General features: G+C 37.4%; 1 protein-coding gene across 1 annotated transcript in view; it reads right to left on the minus strand.

Annotated features, from left to right (window-relative positions):
* Positions 1-8,051: 8,051 nt before the first annotated feature.
* The window catches only part of GRB14 (growth factor receptor bound protein 14), a 58,039-nt gene continuing 41,329 nt past the window's right edge, over positions 8,052-24,761 (minus strand). The window contains exons 6-14 of the mRNA XM_059852356.1: positions 21,249-21,386; positions 20,095-20,205; positions 19,810-19,905; positions 19,161-19,241; positions 16,769-16,885; positions 16,595-16,652; positions 16,415-16,502; positions 12,699-12,792; positions 8,052-8,754 (exon numbers count right to left, since the gene is read on the minus strand). Coding sequence (XP_059708339.1) covers positions 8,608-8,754; positions 12,699-12,792; positions 16,415-16,502; positions 16,595-16,652; positions 16,769-16,885; positions 19,161-19,241; positions 19,810-19,905; positions 20,095-20,205; positions 21,249-21,386 — 930 coding nt within the window. The 3' untranslated portion in view covers positions 8,052-8,607. The remainder of the gene's footprint in view (positions 8,755-12,698; positions 12,793-16,414; positions 16,503-16,594; positions 16,653-16,768; positions 16,886-19,160; positions 19,242-19,809; positions 19,906-20,094; positions 20,206-21,248; positions 21,387-24,761) is intronic.

Consider the following 24,761-nt stretch of genomic DNA (forward strand, 5'->3'; position numbering starts at 1 on the left):
ACCATTCCACTATAAAGATGGTCAGTAACTTGAAAAGTGATTTTATTTTTTTGTTTGGTCTGTATAACCTAACATAGCAGAATTTCTCCACCATAATACCTATTTGAGAAGAGCCTGATTAGATTAAATACACATATCTCCTACTGTTACAACTTTGAAAACATCCTTAACAGTACATATGCATTAATCCCTTAAATATCATGCTTTCAGCACTAGATTCAGCAACTACAGAACCAATACTGCTTCCAGATTACATCAAAAATTTATTCAGAGAACAAAAAACCTCTTTTCTAATGGAAAATATCTAGGAAGATAAATGACAAAAAAATACTTGAGAAATTAATTTCTGCAGCTAATAAAAATATAATTAGAAAGAATTACATACACAAGACAAGTTGAAAGCTGAGAAGAACATCAATAGTTAACATTCTCACAAATCCTTGGATAAATGTAATGGCAAAAGCATATTCATTCTTCCCTGTGTTTCTAAATCCATGCTGAGTGATATGGCCTGATTTCAAGTGGAAGTAGAAGCAGAAGTAGAGCACACATTCCTGCAGACAAATAAGCATTTCACTTCACCACAGAACAATCTAGAATTTGTTTGTTGCAAACTCCCATTACCTTTACCAGGGGGTAATACAACTGAGCTGTACCTCTTTTCCATGGGAAAACCCTTTTAAACCCCACCTGTACTGCTGGTACTCTGAATCAGCTTGTTAGTTTTATTTCTAGCAAAGCAACAGAAACAATTAGATCATTCCTTTACAGTGATGAGGAACGAAGAACTTTTTCTTTAAAAGTGTCACACATCTTACACTTTCACAAGGCCACTTCAAATATAGATTCCTACTGCAAATTCTCTCCTTATGGGACGCTCAGGGCCAGCATGAGGGAGGTTTGGTTGGGGTTTTTGAGTGTTTCTTTTTCTTATGCACACACAGTGCAGGATAATAAGCATAAAGAGCAATACCGATGTACAAGAGAAAAACATTCTTAATTTTTACTTCAACTTCATATACTGCTCTTCATTTACTTCAAAAATAGAGATGGATATTGTTCAGTCACAGTGAACCCAGTGACCACAGTCCATCATTAAATATAATATCAGCTACAATTTCCACTTCAGCACCAATTGAAGTATCACCTTATTACACTTTGTAAATTTCCACAAGCCCTCCAAGTTATTTTTGACATCTTTGACTCTGATCCTGCCAACACTTACACACATTATCTTAAGCATACAGAAATCTGTAGCATTAGGCACAGAACACAAAGATGAACATGTATCATTTAAAAAGTGAGGACTTCTAATTGTTTTGTACAGAAGCAAACCCTTCCAGACGTGATGTGCACAGGTTAGGAAAAATCACTCCAATAGCATATCTATTGTTGTTCCAAGTGTTAGCATCTCTTAAAATTCTCTCAGTACCCTTCCATCCTCCTACACATATCACCTCCTTTACATTCCCCTTAAATGCCTAAAAATAACTAGCTATACATATGGTCTGAGCACCACAGCCCTATACCATATAGCTGGGGAAAAAATATTTTAGTTTGCATAGTTGACCTCACATCCATCATCAGAAGACATTTTTCCATGAGTTATTTCCCAGAACTTGAACATTTAGTATAGGCTGCAGATTTGGCAATTGCCAAGTTCCACATTATTCAGCAGAACAAGTTTTTTTGTTAAAAAATTACCACATCAGAAGAAAAATTAACAACAAAATAAAACAAATCCACACTGTGAAAGCTTTATGTGTTTTTTCTCCCACATTGTAAAGAGATTTAAAATTATATATTTCATTTCCTTCAGTTTAAGAACTTTTTTCATTTTAGAAAGTTTTCACTGACATTAAAAACCAGTCTAAACTCATGACCTCACACAGCAACACAGCATTCTATGCCATATTCAGGAATGGGGAGCTAAGCACTCCTTCTTTGTTCAGCTTCAGCCACAAGGAGAAAAGCAGGAAGCACCTCGGTCAATGTGCTCTCAACATTTTTCTATCAACATTCTTACTCTAGCAAATGCTTTTCCATCTGCTCCTTCCCTGTCCCCAAGCAGGTGACTGGTACACTAGAAGGGGAAGCTGAAGTATCTTTGTCAAAAGTGGTGTTTTGAGTTAGCTCAGAGCAAGGACATCCAAGTACAATGCATCTCCGGGAGCCCTGCAGAAATGCTGCCCAAAGACTGTCTTCTGCTAAGGAAGTTCCTAGGTCACTGTCTTAATTTCTCACCATCAAAGAGGCAGACCTTCTATTTTATCCAAAGAACAACCATTTTTACTTAGAATTATCCTCCCCAGTGAGCTCCTAGCCATGCAAGCTCAGTAGGGACAGCAATGCAAACGCTATTGTTAGGTCTCGCTCCCGGAAAGGCTTTTTTGCTATGCTTGTGCTGCCTTCTACAGCCAGGCCTAGAAACACAAACTGCACTCCATGGAACTCAGGCCTAAATACTGCTACAGAGCTTAGCACTGGAGAATAAAGCACTCTACATCATAAAAAGAAGAGAAAGACAAAAAGGGGCAACACAACAAATACATGACAACCTCCAGTCATTATCTTCCTTTCCCACCCCAAACCACAGACAAAAAAAAAAAAAAAAAAAAAAAAAAAACAAAACTAAAAAAAAAAAAAACCCACCACTGTTTACTCACTTTTCATAGCAGCTTCAACCCAGCACACACCTACTGCTCAAGCCCTGCTCGCACATATTTTTTAAGGGCAACTCATAAACTCTGACAGTTTCCAGCTGGTGGGGCTCATCAGCATCACTGAGGGGCAACTGCTGGTGTTGCAGGAGGTTGGGCAGCTCCCCCCCCACCCTTGTCCAGGCCCTCCAGGAGAAGCTGGGGCAGTCCCTCACCTTCCTTCAAGCCTTGTCCACAGCACCTCACTCTTGTGGTGTGCCTGGGACCATCAGCTATGGCCTTTGGTGGCACTGCACCAGGCAGAGCTGGAAGGAGAGGGAGAGAACAGAGAACTTGGGCTCTCCCTGCTGCAGTTGATGGGATGGCTGCTGGGATGGCAGCTCGCAGCTCGCCCCAAAGCCTCCCTCACGCCCCTGGCATGCTTCAGCTCCCGGTGTGTGGCCAGGTCTCATCACCTCCTGAACCTTCTCACAGAGGTGCTACAAACCAACTCACACCCCACTGCTGGTACCAGCAGATGCCAAAAAGCTGTGTCATGTCAGCAGCCTTGGCTAGCATCAGCTCCCCGCAGCCACAGCTACTGCCTTGAGGGCTCGCTTCTCTCCGCAACGTGGAAGGCAAGAAGCCTGGCCCCAAGACTGACTTCTGCTCCAGCTACTCCCTTCAGGGGCAGAAGAGTAATTTACTTTCTTTCCCCCTTGGAAAGGAGGACAGGCCCACCTCCTGAGCCAACTCTGCAGGTTCAAGAGCAGCAGGGGCTCCCCCTGGCAGCGGGCTCAGGCGAGCCATTGCTGCCCAGCCCGGCCAGGCCTGGCACGGGCACCGCCGGGGCCCTGGCACCTCCCGCCCCTCAGGAACACGGCCTGAGGGCAGCCCCTGCCTCGGGACCTTCGCCTGGCCTGGCCACGCTGCCCACGGGCACCCTGGGCATTAATGCCCTCTGCCTTCCTTCCCGAGGAAGCCCTGGGGCTCCTCACAAGCCTAAATTCAGCATGTGCTTAAATGCTGTAATTGTAAAGTTTTGGGGAATCATTTGTATTATCAGTGTTCATCGCATCAAGTTCTGTTTTGAAAATACAACCCACTAGTTGAGAAGAGTTTTCCCAAATTGCTTAAAAGATTAATAAAATAATCAACTTAGCAGAGGGGAAGAAAAACCACAAGCTATTCCTGTAAGGAAATCAAATCACTTTATTACCTATACATGTGAATGAGCTGTTTTAATGCTCAGGTTCACTGCCTCCTCTGCATTTAATCTCTTCCCTTTTATGTCCTACTCTGAATTTTTTTAAAAGACTTTCAGGCTTTTATAAAATTAATTATACAAATCATTAGTATTAAAAAGGTAATATAATGGTTTCAAGAACAAGCTTCACAGACTATCTGCATATTTAATCATCTCTGCTAATAAATTTTTAATCACTCATTGAGTTCAGGTTCTTGTCTTGAAGCTTAACTTGATAACAAACCTAGCAACTGGTAGAACTAATTGGTACAGAGTAAGTGAATAATTTATAAGAGGAAAAAGCACTGGGTGTTCTGGAGGTGTGCAGAGACCACAAGTCACAGATATTTCTGGGAGGAAGCATGAAAACAGTGGCTGATTGCAGGAATTTCGTGATACACTGCTGACATCCAGAGGCCAACAGTCAATACTGTTCACATATGTGAGCCTGGCTGTAAAGCGTGCTGTAAAGTCAGATTCATTAAGTTTTAAATATTCATGCATTTCATTAAAGTTAACATTAATTGCACTACCATACACATTGATTATGCATAGACCATAAGTGTTTAACCTCTGAAAGCTTGCAAGTATATTCAAGTAATGGGGTATGTCCTATCTTCGATGATTTCGGCTACAAAATCGAAATTAGAAATGGAATGCACTACAGCGTATTAGGATAGTACTCTGAAATACCAGAAGAGTCGTAAAAATCATTATTTTTCTAATCAAACCGAAATCCTGCTGTAAGCTGTATATTGCTTTGTCTTCTTCTGAACTAATTAAATAAAGGTAACAAAAATTATGTGTAAGATTTCTTACAGACAAATGCTAGATTGATTTGCATGCCACAGCTAATAAATAGGTTTCAACAGTTAAAACTAATTGATGAATGAGTGGCTTCTGTTTAGATAAAGATGAGTAGCTTTTAAACAACAACAAAAAAAGGCTATTCTCTTGAAATATGCTGATTTTACCTTAAAATGAGATACTGCAAGCAGCCCACTATGGAATAATTCTACCCCCAGGGAAGCACAAAATGCTACAATTCTTAAACCAGGCTGTAACAGACAACATTTGACAGAAATTCAATTATCCTTGCAAGATCCCACTTGTAGTTAGTTACATACATAATCCTCTTTTATTTAATGGGTTAAAGCTCTCCTTCAAAACATTTAGTTGGATGACTCAAAGACTCACTACATTTCAAAAAATTCATCAAGTGACTTAATAAGATTGTTAAGTAAAAACACTCAGAAGTTTAAAAATGTCACTTAATGCTGCCCCTGCAACCTTAATTCCGTCCGTGTATGTATATGCCTTATGAAACAGCAGTGAATTAACTTTTAATCTCCTTTGAGCCAAGAAGATTTTTCGATTGGAAACTAAGGCACAAAGGGCATGCCAACAAATACAATGCTGAGCTTTAGCACAATCTCTGCCCTAGCTCACATCTCGCAGAGCATACTCCTGCAGGGCTAATTACCCCAGACAGCACACGAGGCTTGTGCACTTATACTGCTTTTGGTGCCTCTACATGGCAAGCTCAGGTCTCACTGCCTGGCAGTGCATTACACATAAACACTCAGAGAAGCATAAAATTTTAAATCTGAAGAAAACATGAAGAGTTTTTCAAATACTGTGCTTCATACCTAGGTGTTTTGGCATCAAGTAAATGTAAAAACATATCATTTAGGTATTAAAAAACCTTCTGGAAATAACATCAGTGTCTACTGTTCTGTTGTTTGTTGATTTTTTTAAGTTTTGCTTTTCCTTAAAAAGCAGTCCATAAACATTTAGTGAGGTAGATATAAATTGTCCACATTTTGTAGAGAAGCAAATGTTGGAGACAGATAGACTGGCTTGCCCAAAATAGTACTGATTTCTTCCTGAGCTGTTAACAGCTCCTGATTAGCCAATTCTCTTTGTGAAGGTGGGCACCAAAGTGTAGTATTCCTAATTAGAAGTGACAATTAACACACTGAAGTTCTGTCTAAATAGCATTGCCTACACCCCCAAAGAACTTTATGGTCAGACATATCCTGGCTGATCTCATAGAAATTCCTTGCTGTTTTGTTCTGACTGGTGGCAAGCAAGGATCTTGAAAGTCATATATCAACCACTTGTACCCTTTAGGAAGAAGTCTGGGATATCAGAATATTTGAGTTTTGACAGGTGGTGTTTGGTTTTTTTGCTTTTACACATTAAGACTACCTCCTTCATGTTAGTTTCTTGAGGTTGGTAGGAGGAGGTAGCCTGTGAAGTCATTTAAACAGCAAACTAGATTTTATTAGTTTTACTGGTTTGTTTTTTTCTGGCATAGTCACAAACAACAACAGAGTCCACAAAAGGTATACACATCGTATAAAAGAGATTATGTATTCCCAGCAACATTTCAGTTTAGATTTTAATTAAGAGAGCTGTCAAAATGCAGGAGGAAATGCTTTGCAGTATAAGAAAGTTTTGAATACTTGACAGCTCAAATGTTCAAATCCCATGCTCATTAAGCAATACTTGATTTTACTCGGGCTTTTTTATTATTAATATTATTTTGGTTTCATTTTGTTTTTTGGCTTTTTTCAATTTCACTTGTGAAACAAAAACTGAAAAAGCAGGCAAAGCTTCTTGATGGTTGATGTCTCTCCACCATGTGATATAATCCCTACGTTCTTTTCTTTTCTGATAGGTCCAAAGGTGACAAGTACTCACTCACTGAGCAGGTGGCTTCTCTGCCAAGCATGAATACATAAATACAAATAAAAATTACAGCGAAGCTTTCACATGCCCAAGTAGAAATGGACTACAACAGACAATAGAAATTTGTCAAGAGATGATTAAAAAAAGAGATGCAGAGAATGTTTCTCCTTATTCTACATCAACATCTGAAATAAAACTACCTGAGAAGTAATCACATTATTAAACCAAACCTGAAGAGGTTTTAATTAAACTTATTTTCTAAGTACAATTTGAAATTATGTTTGAGGTTTAAGAGTTAAATTTATTAGACTGTAAAGATTTTTACAAAGCTTTCCTAATGTAATGAGCTTAGGCACCACATATGTTGCATCTTTGGTACACATTAGGAAGAGTTGCTTTTTTAATGAGCTTTAAAAACTGCATTTGCATACCAGAGGAAAAGGTCAGTGATGTGTGGATCAAGTCGGTAAATTAAGTATCACAGTATTATGTTATTATGCTTGCCTTCCAGAGACACACAATAACAAAACCACAGGCTACAGTTACCACACTGTTCTAATGCCTCCATGTCCATGACCTTGTCAGCTGACACATCCCAGCTCCCCTGTGCCTCGGGGCCCGCCGGCTGCATCCCTCGCCTGGACCTCCTTTACCTTCTCCCCACCTCCTCCTGCAGCACAGCAGCTGCTATGGCTGGCAGTCATGGACCCCAAGCAAGCATAGAAAGGGGAGGCTGGATTCCGTGTGATGGCCCATCTTCAAACACTGAATTTACTCCAGCCTTTACTCTTTGTAAAGATACCCAGGGCAATGTCCTGAATCCTCTTAACAAGATCAAATCTCTTGGACAGCAAAGCATCAGGATGGGGATGCCTCTTTCCCAAGTCCCATTCCACTCGAGTTTTTGTTCAAGGATACAACTCTCTTTCAAAACACAAATACCCAAATTACTTCTAATGCTGTGGTGCAAAATTTGATTTGATCGACAGGCACAGTTCTTTTTAGCTGGAATGTTAGATACTTGGTAATCTCTAAAGATTGCTTAACTGGTAGCTAAATTGACATTTTAATTTAATAATAAAATAATCTAGGAACTGACTCCAAATACACTTTCATGAGGTTTTCAGCAAAGTCCACTAGATTTACCTTTATTTGTAAGTATTGTAAATTATTGATAATTTACAACTATTATAACATTACTTTTATTTTTTTAAGGGCAATTGGAATTGATTCCTTCCTCAACTGTGCAAAGATCCACAGAACTTAACAGGTCTTTCTGCCTCTCTTTGTGTCAGAGATTATAGGCATACACTAAACCACATTATGCATTACATAATAATTATGCATGTTCATACATTTCACAGCCAAGTAAGTGACAGTCCAGCTCTGTATGAAGATGTAGATTAAGTCATTAGATTAGAAAAAAAAATCCTTTAAAATATTACAACAAGAATAGCACAACTCAATACAACTGAGCAGTTATAAGTGGTTTTAATGATTTTTCACTTTTTGGATATGATAATCCTCAAAGTAGCATTCAAAAATATAGTGCAAAATATTTATTCATTTTATTTACAAATAAAATGTGCAGTTCAGCTTCTGATCCTTGCCACAGTAAATGTTATCCTTTTATGCGATGAACAGAAATTATGAGAAACATTTATAGAGAAAAAAGTTAATTTTAAACCTTAGAACAAAGATCTTCCTTTAGTTTTATTTTTGTAGGAGTTACACAATATTTTTCAAAACTGTTTTCAGATGAAAAGAAAACCCAGCAAGTCCAAGACAACACTAAAGAATTACATAGGAAAGAATGGTTTTTCAAAACCATAAAGTTAATTTTGCTGTGACAATCACAAAGCAAAGTTCTTATCTACATAGAATATAAATTATTTTTTTTTGCAGCTTAAACATAGAATCTTTACAATGTAATGGGTTTTCCCCTGCTTTTTGCTATACAAATTGCCTTTGGGGGAAAAAGTATACTAGTATCTTCCTTTCCCTCTGATGAAACAACAAATGCTTTGGTTAAAGAGCAATCCGTGCACAATAGTGTTTTAACTTGCAAGGCAGCACTCCTTTATTAAGTTGATAGAATTCCACTAGCTGGATGAGATCAGTAAATCTGGTATGACCATCATCAAGGGTATAGAATAGCTTCCCATCATCTTCCAACTGTAAAAATGGAAAAAAGAGGATTCAATAAAATCTTATTTTGGTACAGTATTTTTTTCTGACTGGAATATTTGTTTGAGAAGTGTTCTTACAGACCAACATATTCGTAATCTTACAACTACTGTGAGCAGAAAAAATACAGTGATCATTTACACGTCCTAAAGAAAGGATTTTAAGAGTTTTTTTAAAAAAACATCAATAGGAAAACAATGCATTATTTGACTTCAAGTACACACCTAAAAGGAAAGAACAGTTAAATAAGTATAGGAATACTCTTTCTGCATTAACAATACTACTTCGTGCCTCTGCTTTAGAATTTTATCTGGGGTAAATACCAACCCTGAGTTCTTACAGATCAACATGAAGCAACCAAGTTTGAAGTTAGTCATAGATTTCAACCTTTGCTCCATTCACTTCCATGATTTTCTATCACTTTTGTAAGGTGTGATGAGGCTACACACCAGTGCAGTGGTGTGCTGGCTAGTATGAGCTACACAAGACACTGCTCATCACAAGAGTGACATGCTTGTTCTAGCAGCTCTTTGTTGTAGGGGGAAGAATTGCTGCAGCTCCAAACATGTATTAGCACAGATACAGAAGAGAAAGAAGAAACTTCAACAGATACCTTGAAAGATTCCTTTTGACTATTAGATGCTTAAAATTTTGCAATCACTGTTTCCGTCTTCTTAGTTACTGAATGTTAGCTCTTGCACAATTTGTATTGCACTGCTGACTATATAATTTCTTCACTTAGTTCCTCTACTGCTGATATGTCTAATATCAAGAGGAATGGTGAAATAGTGACTAATAGTGATAATTGGTATTCATGCAAATACAGGGTGAAAAAAATCTATTCAAACTATTTTTAAAAAGGGAAAAAATATACAAGATTGAAAGAGTATTGAACAGAGGATCCTGAAGTAGAGCTAGCACAGAGTAGCAGATGGTGTGCTAGGGAAAGATGCAACTACCCTACTTGAATACAGGGGAAAGGAGAAGGTATAATTAGCTGTCTTACCTGTAATTAAGAAGTTTTATCTGAAGCAGCTGTTGAACTGCTTAAGACTCCTGGATTATTCTACCCCTTTCTACCATGACTGGAAGTAGTTTGTAATTTCTTTATTCTCAGACTTTGGTCAAACCAGGTCAAACTCTGCTAGTTAAGGAATTACCAATGTGAGAATGTGTGAACTCCTGTGCTCCAGCCAAAAACCTGAAAATGGATTATCATTCATTGGACTTTCTTTATGCATGCAATTTTCCTGCCAACACACTGCAGGCAAGGAAAGTTAAGAATTCAAATGTCTGTTATGCTCCTAATAAGTTGACTCCTTGAAATGAATACCAGATTGCTAATTTTAAAGCTATCAATATTTTGCAAAGTAAAAACTCATATCAAAGTTCTGTTGCTCAAGTACCTAGCCTCTTCTGCAAGCTAAAAAGGCGGTTATGAGAAAATATTTAGGAGAAAAAGACAGTTCCAGAACTGTATATCAACTCTTCATCTTTCATATGGATGAAACTGGGGGATAGAATCCACTGAAGTGAACTTGCATTAGCTCAGAGTGTAAAGGCTGAAAAATAACTTTAAAATAACAAGCTCTCCAATATTCACAGTACAGGATCCCAAATGCATCCCAAAGGTTTCCTTCTGCACTTTTTACAATCAATTCCCAACTGCCCACCTGCAATACCTGTTGCACAGGTTGCCAATGTTAACACAAGGCACCTGTTTAAATGGGCAAGGCATGAACTAGCAAGCTACATACCCTATCTAAAAGGAGACATTTTTAAGTGCAGCATAACTTGAAGCAACCTAAAATACATGAGAAAAATAATTCATTTAGAGATTGGATTGTTTTTACCTTGTAAAAAGGCTTTGTAAATTACCTTTTGTTTACATTTAGTAAGAAAGTTTGCCTTTACAATGGCTGGAAACAGGTAAGTGTTTAGAGCAGTAGAATTTGAAACTCAGAGAGGTAACCTTGATCTTCAACTAATAAGCTATGAATTTACTACAGTAATATAAAATGCCTTGTTTCTTAGAAAATCATCACTTCATTTAGAGCAGCAGCAACTGGAACCAAAACCCTTCCTCCCTTAAAAAACAATTTTCTGAATCTTTAAAGAGCACCGTCCTAGCAAAGCAGAGCACATTTAAGTCAGTGGGTACTGAATGCAACCAGAAACTGACAGAAAGGAACTGAAATATGCCAATATTTGGGTGACAACAGCTTCCATGCTGACACACTTTCTCTGAATTAAGCTGTTCTCATAATGATTTTTTTTTTCTGGCTACTATCATAGGAGAAATTGCTTTACTTAAAAAACAGTTCAAAAACATTTATTTCAAGTAAGTCAAGTTCTGCAATGAAGTGATACAGGTCTTCTCGATGAACAGCATGGGAAATGTGACCCAAGTCTGTAGACAACTATATCAAAACTAAGAATTCCTGGTTCATCCAAAGATTCCACAACAGGAGAGCAAGGTTTTAGCACATTCTTATGAAGGGAAGAAGAGAATCATCCATCTGGGAAGAAGCTGAAGATAACTACAGCATCCTGCTACACCTGCGCTTAGAGAAGAGAGGGTTTGTTTCCTGATAGGGAAAGGGAAAGTGGTCTCTTAAATCTGAGAGTTAAAAGACATCCAATGAACTAGAATCATATACTCTTTGTATGGGGTTTAGAAGGTTTTCTAAACCACACAACAATTATACCACTTCTAGTACATCAAAATACGAGAAGTGACTACAGTCTATGAATGCACAGAGATCTTACACCTGGGATTCTTATCAAGGATTATATGTTGATGATCCCACAGGATCCAGTCCATAACTATCACTTTTGGATGAAGGAATCCTCCATATTCTGTACCTAAACACAACAAAATCCTGGACAATTCTTATAGCTAATCTGATCAACTTTTTTCCTCCACTCAAATAATGCTTCAGTTTTATTCTACGTAAAGTTTTTTAGTAGAGAATATCAGCTACAAGCCCTAGATAAGGCATACAGAAATTTGGTTAATGATCAGAGAGAATCAACAGACAAAGACAAAAAAAATAATGCCACTTGACTAATTTCTACTGAGAAACAGCAGAATCTGCTAGAAACTTCAGCAGGAAGATACATGGAAGCTAGAGTATTATGTGGTCTGGAAGAAAGGTTCTTGTAAAGAGAGATAAAAAAGCTCTGGGTCTGCTCAGTTACGTCAAGCATCTGTGGCCAAAACACAAAATGCTCAAGTATTTTTCAATGCAAGAGATGCAGCATGTAAAGAAATCCACATAAACCACCTTGTGAGAGAGTGGAAGCAATGAGGATGGCTAACCATTCTCGCAGGATAACTGGACAGTATGTTCAATGAAAACTAACAGAAATATGATTTCAGTTTAGTAACTTCCAGCTTACCTATAAAGCAGCTGGACTAGATAATGATTTTTTTTTGTTCCTCTGAAGAAGACCTGTACATAAATATACCACAGTAACAAGAGAGGTCAACAAAATATGTCTGACTACAAATATTGAAAATATCCTTAACAGAAGACTCAGTGAGATAAGGATGCATAATGGAGGCAGTCCAAGCAGATGACTTAGAAATTGTGTACATACTGAAACGTAAAATGAAACATGAACTCTATTAATACATGATTTTCATGCCATCAGGGTTGCTTCTATTCCAGTTGAAACAGATTTGTTTAGTTTTTCAAGAAACTTTTTAGGATCTCATAATACTAGTCAAGCTTTAGAACAAATTAAACAGCAAAGCTCAAAAACGTTCAACTCTACTAAAGAATACTAATTATATTTAGTGATACAGGTATGATGTTTACATCTCCCATAAAAACAACAAAAGAAGAAAAAATCCATCCATATTCTACCACAGTTCTTCAATTTTTTGGTTTTACAACTCCATATATAAACTGGCAAAACTTACTTACTGGTACAATTTGAAAATGTTTTATTTTTAATCCATGACTCAGTGACAATACAAATGTTTTGGGGTTACTTTGGCTATCACGCACCAGGAATACCCTAAAAGAGATTAAAAAATTGCAAAGTAAGAACATTTGAAATCCTTTTATAAACAAACAGTTAAAACTGTTCTAAATTCATTACAGCAAGTATTAGTGAAAAGCATAAATAATATCAATTATATAAGTTAGGCTTTTAATCAGTATTTCTTTGCAAATGTGTCACTGGGAATACTTTCTCTTAAGTTCTTCTTCACCTTGTCTATTATGTGAAAAACATGCATTCTCAGAATAAATGACACTGTAGGCGTTAGTTTTTACACTGCATAGAATTACAATACATTTCTTCAGACAGAAAAGCACCCTCAAAGTTTGTGCTTTGAACAAATTTTTTCTTTGGACTCTGACTAGAGAAAACTTGAATTTTCTAAATCACAAGCATTATAAGTAAAATTCAAAAGGTAGCACAATTCAATAGGAATTTTACAGAAAAGTTAATGCAAGGCACACCAGAATGTTCTTCACATCTGGCCAATCCTCATAAATGCACTCTCACTTCTGCACAGCAGCAAAATTCCCAACAAGACAGAGCTACACTCTGCTTGCTTTATGGAATGATTATTCAAATCATGACACTCTGAATGGCCAACAGTGCCACTGCAACTAAAATTCACTGATAACTTATTTCAACCAGAACATAGACACATATAACTTTGCCATTGTCCTGGTAGAATAATTTGGTAAAGATAAAGGATGATTACCAGCATGAGACAGTTTTCATTGAATCACCTGTCTTGGAATATTGGCAGAGAAGTCTGGAGGACAGGGAAGAACCTGGTAGATAGCTTTGGAATGGAGAGAGTCTGAACTGCTTGTACTGAGCAGGTCTGGAACAGATATAGCTGACCAATGCACCAAAGAAGAGAAATGGAGGGACAGCCACTGGCAAGCATGCTCCTCTTTCAGGACAGAAAAGAAGTGGGCAAAATGGACTTGCAGGCTTCAACCAAGCAAGCATTAGTGACCACCTAATCGTAACTGTTTGCCCCACCACACACCAGAAATGAGAGCCCGGGTACTATATGAAAAGAAAGAATTTCAAGGGAAAAAAAAACAGCCAAAGGTTTGCAGTGGATTTTCACTGACTTCCAGCATGCATTCAAAGTACTAACTTCATCCTCAAAGTTTTTAAGAGTTCTATTTTTACACAGTAAGAAAATTCCTGGAATTAGTAAACTTGGAGTCCATACTCGTTACCGTTTCTGTCAAAATGCCCGAGCCCCGTTACTGACGCAGTTCCTCCCGAGGGCTGCTGCCGGCCCAGCGCTCGGCTCGGCAGGGACAGGGACAGGGACAGGGACAGGGACAGGGACAGGGACAGACAGGCGGAGCGCCGGCAGCGCGGGCTCCGCTCAAACCGGCTCGCTCCCACCACCTAGCGGGCTCTCACCCTCCCGGGACACGAACGGCACTGCTCACAGCACCCACCACAGATCCTGTGCACCAACTTCCATATTTTATATGTTTGTCATCAATGACTGGCACTTCATTTTTTATTTTTTTTTCAGAAAAATGATACTGTAGGAATGTGCAACTTTGTGGATATCCAAAATGGGGTCCTATACCCAGTTACTAAGATCCACACTAAATGATACACAATGTAATAATTTTTATTGGTTCTTATTCATCAGTTCTTTTAAAGTACATTTTCTTACTTCTCTCCTAGTTTTATCACAAATATAAGGAACATTCCTTCTCCTTCAGATAAAAAGATCTTCATTATTTTTTAAAATAATCACAATTACCTACTTTACCTACTTTAGTTGTCAGAGAGCCATTAAAATTCTTGTTATGAAAAAAGGACTGTAGTTCACAGAATCTCAGAAATGTTAGCTGGAAAGAGCTTTTTAGACATGCTGGATGAGTCCAGTCAACTTCTCCCGCATGAACTTCTCTGAATGATGAGCTGGACTTTTTCATGGGCCTTTTGGTAGTGCTCTTATCCCTTTTGTCAACCATTTATCACTGAAAAGTCTTCAAATATACTTTAGGGGATAAAATACAAAATCTACAATATTATCATGTGAACATTTTGAAGAAAGTTGGTTTAACACCAGATCTAAAAACTTTCTTCCTTCATAACATGCCTTAAGATTGCTGCTGTCCCTAATTCTCTTATTGGGTTATCCAAATTCTAAAACTACTGTAGCTAGTTTATATAACTGCCTCCTTGCCTTCTAAAAGCCACCATGAAAAACTTATTTGTTAGTACATACAATATTACAGAGACCCTACTCCCTTGTCATATATGCATGAGAACTACTTGCTCAGGATTACCTTAAAAGGCTCAATATGGATTATTTTCTCTGTCCTCACTCCCAGAAACTAAAGTCTTATTTTTCCTATTAAAAATGGCTGCATTTCTGTTGATAATTCATGCTTTCAGCTCATCAAAATTATGTCACATGATGTCATGCGTTCATTACTTCACTGTATCTCCTGAATGTGTATCTGACAGCATATGAGCACTCCTACTACCAGTGTTCTAAATAATTCTAGATAGTCCACACAAAAGTTTCATCCTCCTCAAAATCCCACTGCACAGCTAGGAATGGCTCCAAGAATATAACATAAACAACACTGTACTAAACCAATGCTGGCAAGGTATTCACTTTCTCATTTCAGTGTGTGTGTAAGAAATACACTGAAAGATGCATCAGGCCTAGACTGACATCCTGTTCAGAAATATATGTTGGATTCATCCCCATGTCCTGTCCCCATCTTCTAACAAGTGCAAAAATAAATGCAGAGCACAGAACCAGCTTCAAGATGATAAGCCAGGCTTAAAAACAAGACCCCAGAAATTAAAAAAGAAAACCAAAAAAACAAGAAAAACAACCCACTACAAAAGTGAAAGTTCAATTAACCATCCCTGTGCACTGTTTTTTTTTTTCTGGAGCCCTTTCTGTAGATGTAGAAAACTATATTACAACATACTTAATCTAAAACTGAAGGAATTTAACCAGCAATCTGATGTTTCCACCTAACTGGAAACAAACTCAAGGAAAGTGAGATTTTTATGGAATTACTCATTGAATGAAGGAGGCCCAAGTTTACATTTAATACAGGACTAAGGATAAAATTGCAGGAATGAAAAGCAGGAGGATTTGAACATAAAATCCCTACTTGCTTTGTCATTTTTTAAATTATTATTTAAATGAAATATTTAAAAAATTAAAGTCTTATCCTATTAAAGGATGACACAATTTTTAGTCAATTCATGAGAAAAAAAGCATACTTTTTTCAATGTCTCTCCCAGCACAGTTCATCTTAGAATGCTGTTTTCAGGCATTCTTTCACTCTTTTATCACCAATAGAGATACAAAAGAGTGGTGCCAAGGCTGACAGCTCCAGAGACTCCTGTGCACAGACACAGCTCTAGTGCTTGGCTCCGAACAGACACAAGTAATTGGTCAGTGACAGAACTGAAGTCTTAGATCACCACTTCATGGTTTCCAAATGATATAAAATAGGATACCCAGATACCCCTATATAAAATAATTTTTCTTCCAATTAGGTAAGTGCAAACTCCTTGCTGCACCTTCCCCCAGTAAGAGGCACATGGAAATGGAGTTGTTGGCTAGAAACATGTCTCAGAGAAGCTATGTAAAGAATTAACTTACCCATCTACAAGTCCATGCTGCAAAATAAGTCTCTGAGCCTCTTCTCTAGAGATTTTATGATGAAACCATGACTGAGATCTGTGTATAGCTGTAGAAAAAAAGATCAGTGAAAAAACATTTTTTCCTTAGTGAAAGAACCAGTTATTGCATTTCTCTGGCAAGGAATGAAGTCACACATACCCATATTAGACATGGCAATAGGACTGCCATGTGAGTTGAGTCGGAGACACCCTCTCCTCTGTATGAGAAAGAAGCAAAAATGTGACTTCAAAGCTCTTTTGTTAAAAATAAACAAACAAAAATAAACCCCACCAAAACAGAAAATACTATCCCGATAAATCAGAAGTACTTTACCCGCCACGCTAATCCTTCTTCAACTGCAACTGAAAGGGCTTCTGTTGGATTTTCTATAATTCTGCTTCTGTGTCCAGAGAAATCCATTGCTACTAAAGAATTTTCCGAAATGCTTCTCTGCAACAAAGAAAAATAAATTTAGTTTGCTCACTTTTTACAAGATTCATCATTTAAAAGCAAGCTTCTGAGAAAACATTATGTTTTGTAAGTGATATTTCAAGTATTGGCAGTGTTTCTCATCAGAGCCAAAATCATTTTACCCTAGGGAGCATTTATAATTCCACTATGCTGCTGCAAAGCTCAATTTTACAGTCTGGCTGGACAGACCATCTTTTTGCATTACTGCAATGGATGACAAATACATCACTTTACCATAAACTGTATTTATATTTTTAACTGTAACTAGCCCTTTCCATGTCAAAACAAGGCAGGAACTGCTATTAAGGTGTCCAAGTAACAGGGGAAAAAAGGCAAAATAAAAAATTATTGTACATAATGATCCAATTAAAAAATATTCAAAATACTTCATTAGAAATATGTCAGATTTATATGTTTGCTATATAAATTTGTATTCAGTTTACCATATTTAAGCATTGAAAACAGCAATTTCTATGGAGTATAACTTCTATTTTAATACATCCCTTCTAATTCCAATCACAGACTCAATAACTGCAGCATCTGTTACCAAAAAATGCTTGTGTTTTTTTCTCTCAGTGAAGATCAATTTTGTAACAATTGAATAAGAACATTGAGGTTTGACAAAACAGTCCTAAAAATCACCAAAATGTTTCTCAAAAACCAAGGTTTACACATCAGGTTTTATAAGAATTGTGATGGCTCAAATGTTGGCAAGCGCTGGAATATCTAACAAATAAAAGAGCATTCTATAAGTTAAAGTAACATCTGGACACAAGAGGCCCAGATTTCTGTAGGGTTAGCAAAGCTTCCCAGACCAAAACCAGAGCAGCTCTGGTTTTTGGGGGGTTTTTAGTGGTGTTTTTCTGTTGTTGGTGGTGGGTTTTTTTTTTTTGTTTGTTTTTTTTCTTGCTTGTTTGCAATCATGAATATAACTAAAACTGGAAGACAGAAATTCATTAGTTTACTGTACCCTGTAGACTAAGGTCTATCGGAGTAACTGTAACCTGTAAAGAACTTTGCAAAAGTAAAAAATTAAGGGCAAATTAGAAAATGTTTGCCTCTAGCAGGGTGGAGGGAACTCTCTGTAGCTGACATGGTTGAGAAATGAAGGAATGTGAAATGTGGAAGTGGCTTCCTTAAGAAGTATGTTCATCAGCGTGTGCCCTTAATCCGTGATTATTCAATTTGCTGTTTTATTCATGAATTATACACGAGTAGAAAAACAGTGCCATTGCTAGCAGTGGGGATAGATTCTCTCTGTTAGAAGCTATGGGAACTAAAATGCACACAACAGTGAAAGAGGAGACAATCAGTAGTGGCTCCCTGATCCATCATAAGAGCAGCAGCTGGCTATTGCAGTAGCTTCACATAACACAAACTAAGGCACAGGCAGCATATTAAGCACATGCTTAATAAGCCATGCTTATTAGCAAGATCACTGAAAACTACTTTTGTGATTACCTGTGATAGCAAATGCATTTTTTAGGCATTTTATCAGCAAAAAACTATAACAAAAGCAAAAAAAAATTCACCATAAAATCATTGCCACAGATCTTGGCAATAAGTAATTTTTATCCAATTTAGCCAAAAACAAAACACAAAAGGGATATAAATCATCCATGAAAAAGTCTGAAATCAAATGACTCATAAAGAGCTGGGATAACATAGGATATTAAGAAATGGACAACCTCATCCAATCCCAACTATCCTACTGATAAGATGGACACGATATCTAGTATAGGCTGTTTTTTCTCCAAAACAGGGCAGACCATCTGCCAAATTATGGTTTTACCCCAAAGTCCAGTCAGTATTACACCAGCTCAAATTCATCTCAAGTACTTAATAGTTTATATTTTTTTAAAAAATTAAAAGAGGAAGTATACCGAAAAGGATTTGTTACAATCTTCTTTTTCATCAGCATGTGTAACCTTAAACACTTTGCTTCGTTTTTAACGCATTTATGGTCCTGTTGCTTTGTTTTCAAAATCTTCTTTCCATTCAGCAGTAATAAGCCAATGAACTCCCAAAATACTGAAGATTTTACAAAGAGAAAGCCTTTTAACTCATTTGTTCTAAGAAAGGAAATTAATTAATTAGCTCTCTAGTCAACCCTGGCAGCCCTAAATATTTAGGCAAGCATTGGCACATGCAAGGTTTTGAAGGAGCAGGTCAGTAGTGTAACTGACACAAGGTACTTGAAAATAGCACAATGGCAGAAACATGTATTTATTCATGGAGCTACTGCGGGACATACCATAGGTGTTATATTCAAAGGGCTGCAGCCACTTCTACCTTGATATGGTTGCATGTAATTCTGATACAGCTGCATCCCATACTAAAACCAGAAAATAACATGGTTAGCATTTTAAATTATGAACCTAAGCCAAGTAAGGTTTTTTCCAGATGAAAAAGATAGCACACGCTTTTTTTACCATTAAAAACCAGGGAGAAAAGCTGTTAGGCTAAGGAAATGTACATCATCACTGTTGCTGCTGCCTTTTTAAATGTACACTTTGCATTAAATACTCATTTAATATACCAACTGGCCCGTTCCTATTTTGTCACAAACAGTCACATTTTAAAAACATTCAAGCTCCCTTGTTGTGTATTCTTGTCGCTTTGTTCAACATTACTCAGCAATCTCACTGAATTCAACATGGTTACACAGAAGCATATGCTTAATGTTAAATATTTTCAGGATTGAGACATCATTCCATCCCTTAAAATGATTCCAGGCTTTGAACGCTCTCTTCTTGTGGGGATGAAAAAAAAAAGATTTTGAAGTACAAAATTGATACTGCTATTGCATGGGAATCTAAAATGATGTTACATCTCTACTCAACAGCATCAAAATATCACATGGCACACTTAAGCAAGAAGTTAACTTCACACAGAAAAATTACCTTGAGTAACCTAATTGCTGTCATCCAGCAGGTCCTACTTTGTTCATCATCTGCACAGAGCTGTTTCAGGTCTCTGGTTCCTCCTGATTTGTTAGGCTAGAAGGCCACAGCACATTTTTTTAGCATTAAAGCATATCTTGAAGATAATACCTGTTGAAATAAAAGCCACTAATTCTCCTATTTTATAACAGACAGCTGAATATTGCTTTCAAAGCCTTAAAGAAACTTAAGCTTACCTAAAAACTGTGGCTTGGTTTAATATGTATCAGAATAATAAGCTTGTACCTTAAAGCAGAATCCGTAGTTTGTTGGTGCTCCAGAAATCTTTTTGCCTGTTAAAGACATGTACATATCACTATTGCTGAATTCACAGAAAAACTGCAGATGCCTTGGCTCCTAAAAAGAAAAGTAATGTAATACAGTTAGACTACTTTTAGCCAGGCTCTCCAGATAAGAAACTTGGAAGAATACAGTAGTTATCCTGTTCCAAAATACAGTCTTACAAACTGCAGTTTTAAACATGACATCATGAAGTCTAAAAAGAGGCAACTCAATATTCATTTCATAATGCAGAGGAAAAAGAAATCAAATCAGTTAAATAGTTTATTCTTCCAGAGGGGAAAAAAAACCCAGACTACAAGTTATATAATTTCCGAGAAAACTTCCACTAGATTCAAGCAATAATAAAATTAGAGTAGGAGGCAAGTTTTGAGAGCAGTATGCATTTCAAACATCAAAACAAAATAAACTTTCATAAACTGAAAAACAACATACTGTTATAATTATTGCCCAGTACCATTTCTAACCATTATCTCTACTCACTAAGTTAATTATGTCAAGGAAGCAAACAAAAGAAATTTGCCAAAGGATACAAAACAGCTCAATGAAAACTCTAGCAGGTAATTACAGAAAATCCAAAACATGAATAAACATTGGTTTGAGCAGTTTATGTAAAAGGTTTCTCAACTCCAATGTTTAACACGATAAGGCTTAAAGTACCACCACCAAAAATTTCAACTCGTAAAATGAAAAGGTGTCCAGTGACAAATTTTTAGAATTCCCAAATTTATCTGTAAAAATTATTTATTTGATGTAATTAATTACTATATCCACTTTTCAGAACATCTACTTATACATCAGAAATTTAACTAGTATTTGACAATTTGTTTTAACAGGTACTCTGTTATGAGAAATACCAAGCAGAATGAAGCAAACTTATCAGGCAAAAAGAAACCAGAGTTTCTAAGACAACACCTTCCCAGTTTTGGATCTCCATATCTCTCTAGATTTTATCTATAATAAGTAGATTTATTCTTTATCATTCTAATTTTAATTATTTGATTATAAAATTTGGTTGTTATTACAAAAAATGATAAATACATACATATTTGCTCTGACTTGACAGTTCTTGCTCTCTGTTTTTTTTTTTTCCCCCTTACCTTAGATGTACCTTTAGTGGAAAAATAAAGGCCAGATCTTCTCAAAAGAAAGTACAATTTTTTCCATGATTTTTTCCCCTGCTCCTTTGCATGCAAATAACCATGAATCTCAGGATATGTGCTGGAGCTAAGGAACATCTGAAAGAAAGTATCAGACATGCATTTTTCTTTTCCTCAGAAATCAGCTTTGTGTTTCATTAACATACTCAGGACTAAGGGGAATAACTCCTAAATACACTATCACACCACAGTAATTCAGTTATGATCACATCTAATCTCATCAACAGCACCTCTCATTTAAGGCATGTAAGAATGTTACATAACTCCAAGGTATGCTAAGCAAGTTACATATTTATATGGAACCATATGGTTTGAAATGAGAGCATTACTTCTGCAGTATGTGAACTTCTGCAACTAAACCAGTGTAAGAAGTACTGATCCCATGCCTCAGACCCTATTTATATAAAACTGCTAATCGGTGCTAACAACAGAAGAGAAAAATTACATCCCTCCCCTCACCCACCTTGTTACAAACCAGAGAAATTAACTGACCTGAGTTAAAATTAATTCCGCAAACCACAAACTCTGAATTACAAAACCATGCAGGTCAGGCAGATATTAGCATTTTCAAAAGTAGGGAATAAAGGGCTCTGCACCTGAAAGATGCTTAAGGAGGAGCTTTAGTTGAACCAAAACCAGAGAGACTGAGCCAGTCCTCAAGACAGCTCCTGCCTCTACTCAGGATATTCAGTGACTTCTCTTCAGCCATTTCATCAGACACTGTCAGAGTGCAACACAACTCTTATCTTGCTGCGAGTTTGACAGTTCTATTCAGTCTTGCTGCAAAACTGCCCACTAAAAGTGAGCAACCACGCTAACTTTACCCAAATTCCATGTAATGCATTCATTTTTATCACTCCTCTTCCAATAACACTACTCAGAACTATGACTCTAAACATATTAATCCAGAATTCTTCTATTTCCATATACACCACAGAATCTGTTATTTCTGAGCTCTTCTAGGAACCTTGCCCCAGGACTGATCTGTGGTATCATAAATTCTGTCAAGGCTTACATACAGGTATGGCACAAAGGATTTTCTGGTCGATATCTGCAGTTTTCATTGCTGAATTTTCCTCCCACACACTTCTATTTTCAGAAGATCTTATTTGAGGAGTGAAACAACAGATAACAAGGCAAGAGATGCACTGGCCAGTACTGGACTCCAGCAGAATGAAACAGTGAACGTTATTTTGGAAGCAAACCGAGTTCTCTGACCATTAAATAATACTGTCCAATCAAGATATACAAAGTTTCTTTGACTTTTATTGTTTTTCTGCCTTGCTGTGAGATGCACGAGTACCAGCTGCAAAACAGCCTGTGCTGGTGTGAATGCAATAACACGAGCAGGGCTCCACTGGCCAGGGCAGTGCCCCGGCCCACCACCAGGACTGCATTATGAGCAGCTTCACTGCTATTCACCTGAACAGCTCAATTACAGTAAGCCTAGGTACATCTAGCTACACACACATCTGCTGGCACACAGCTGTGTGCAAATGCACTTAAAGCTATTTTAGCCCCACTTGAGCAGACGGGTAGGTCTTGGTACGTGTTCCGGCTGTTCAACTTCCCTTTGCCATGTACTAACAGGTTCACTGGTGGGAAATAAGCAGGCTCAACTGAAAAAGTATAAAATCCATAAACAAAGTCAAATTAAAGCCTTAAGAAAATCTAAACAAGCCAATGTATGCAAAAACAAAAGAGCATCTTTTTAGGCTTTAATGTCTCTGCTGAAACTAAAAGGAGTGGTTGGCTTCCTGCCTGCACAAGTGTCTTCCCCAGGATTTCTGCCATAAGAGCTTCAAACCAGAAATGTTGTCATGAAATAACACTTCTCTTACTCAGCAGACCAAAGTGGAGGAGCAATACAATGCTAAGCTTCGACAGTCACTGTTGTACCCATGCTATCAATTAAAATAAAGTAGCAGTAATGCTAGGGAAAAGGCAATCTTAAATCCATCTTTTCCTTTCTAAGGAAAGACAGCTGAGGAATATGTGAGAAAATAGAACATGAACAAGCTGTAGTCAAAACCATTAACTGTCAGAAGGATGAGCAGTAAAAATATTTCAGAGTGAGAACTGAATGTCTGTAATAAATGCCAAAAATGAATTATAGTAGGAAAGAAAATTTACTTGGGTTGTTTTTTTGTTTCAGCTTGGTTTTTGTTGGGGTTTTTTTTTTGCTGCCCCTTGTTTTGTTGGGGTTTTTTTTAATAGAGGTGTATACAAGTTTGTTATAGGAAGGAATAGATCCCTGTTTATGCAGGTAAAAATAAGAAAAATCCTTCGTAGTGGAAGAAGAGAGGAGAGCTAAATGATAGTCCCCTGCACACAGGGACTACTAGTCACACAATATGCAGAAATAAACTTGCACCCTCTTCCCCACACAGTGAAATATATACCCTGATAAGTAGAGTGGTGTCAAATGCCACCATGTCCTTCACATACTGATACAGACAGCACTAAGGAGCTGAAACATGCAGTGTTTCAGGGAGTTAAAGAAGCCATCATTATGCTAGACTTTGTGAATCACGTTGAATTTGATGACTGATTTCTTTAAAGATGTGATGACAGCTAGCCATGATCCAGACCAATACTACTGGGAATTAGCTGGATTTTTATCCTGAACCTGCTGAAAAATTTTTCAAGCACCAAGTACTTCTAGTGAAGAATTGATTCTAAATCTCAATATTGTCCCCTATGATTTCAGTCCCCCTGAAAGGTTTAGACTGGGAAGCCAACAAAACCTAGAGTGGAAGACAGAGTAAGGCAATGGGGAGCTTAAAACAACATCCAGGAGACAGGCAAGAGCCTGAAATGCAGTGCAGGTCTGTTTCAGCCTGAAGCCTGGCAGACAAACTGGTTAGGGAAAGAGGGACTTGCTATGGCAGAGAGATTAAAGAAATTAAAGCCTGGCTCTTAATAATGATCTTAAAATTGTCATACCATGTTCATTTTTGACATATATTAAAACATCCAATTTGCAAAAATAGCCTAAAGCAAGTTCCAAATGACCCAGACTGCCCACACTACACATGCACATACAGCATTGTGTCTCAGAGCTGCTATACCCTGATCAATACAGTGACACACCTCCTCTGTAGGCTAATTCATGGCAGCAATTAAACCTCTCTTTGGTACACACAGACACTCACTATATCCCAGACCTAGTACTTTTACTTAGCACATGCTAAATGGATAGGAGACTCATGAACTTCTCTGTTGTTTTTGTGGCTCTGTTCTACAAAGATGTTCTGATTCAAAATCATCAGCCAAAATACTCACTCTTGCATTTTCAATGAGAGTTAAGAAAAACAGAGCTTGAAAACATTTTACTTGCTTACAGCTCAATCCACAAAAGGATGTCAAAGTATCAGAAGTGATTTTTTAATCACTTGTAAGCATTGAATTGTCAAACTAATGTCTCTTTTGATACTTTACCAAGCACATCAC

The sequence above is a fragment of the Haemorhous mexicanus genome, chromosome 8 (assembly GCF_027477595.1).
Source record: "Haemorhous mexicanus isolate bHaeMex1 chromosome 8, bHaeMex1.pri, whole genome shotgun sequence".
Lineage (NCBI taxonomy): Eukaryota > Metazoa > Chordata > Aves > Passeriformes > Fringillidae > Haemorhous > Haemorhous mexicanus.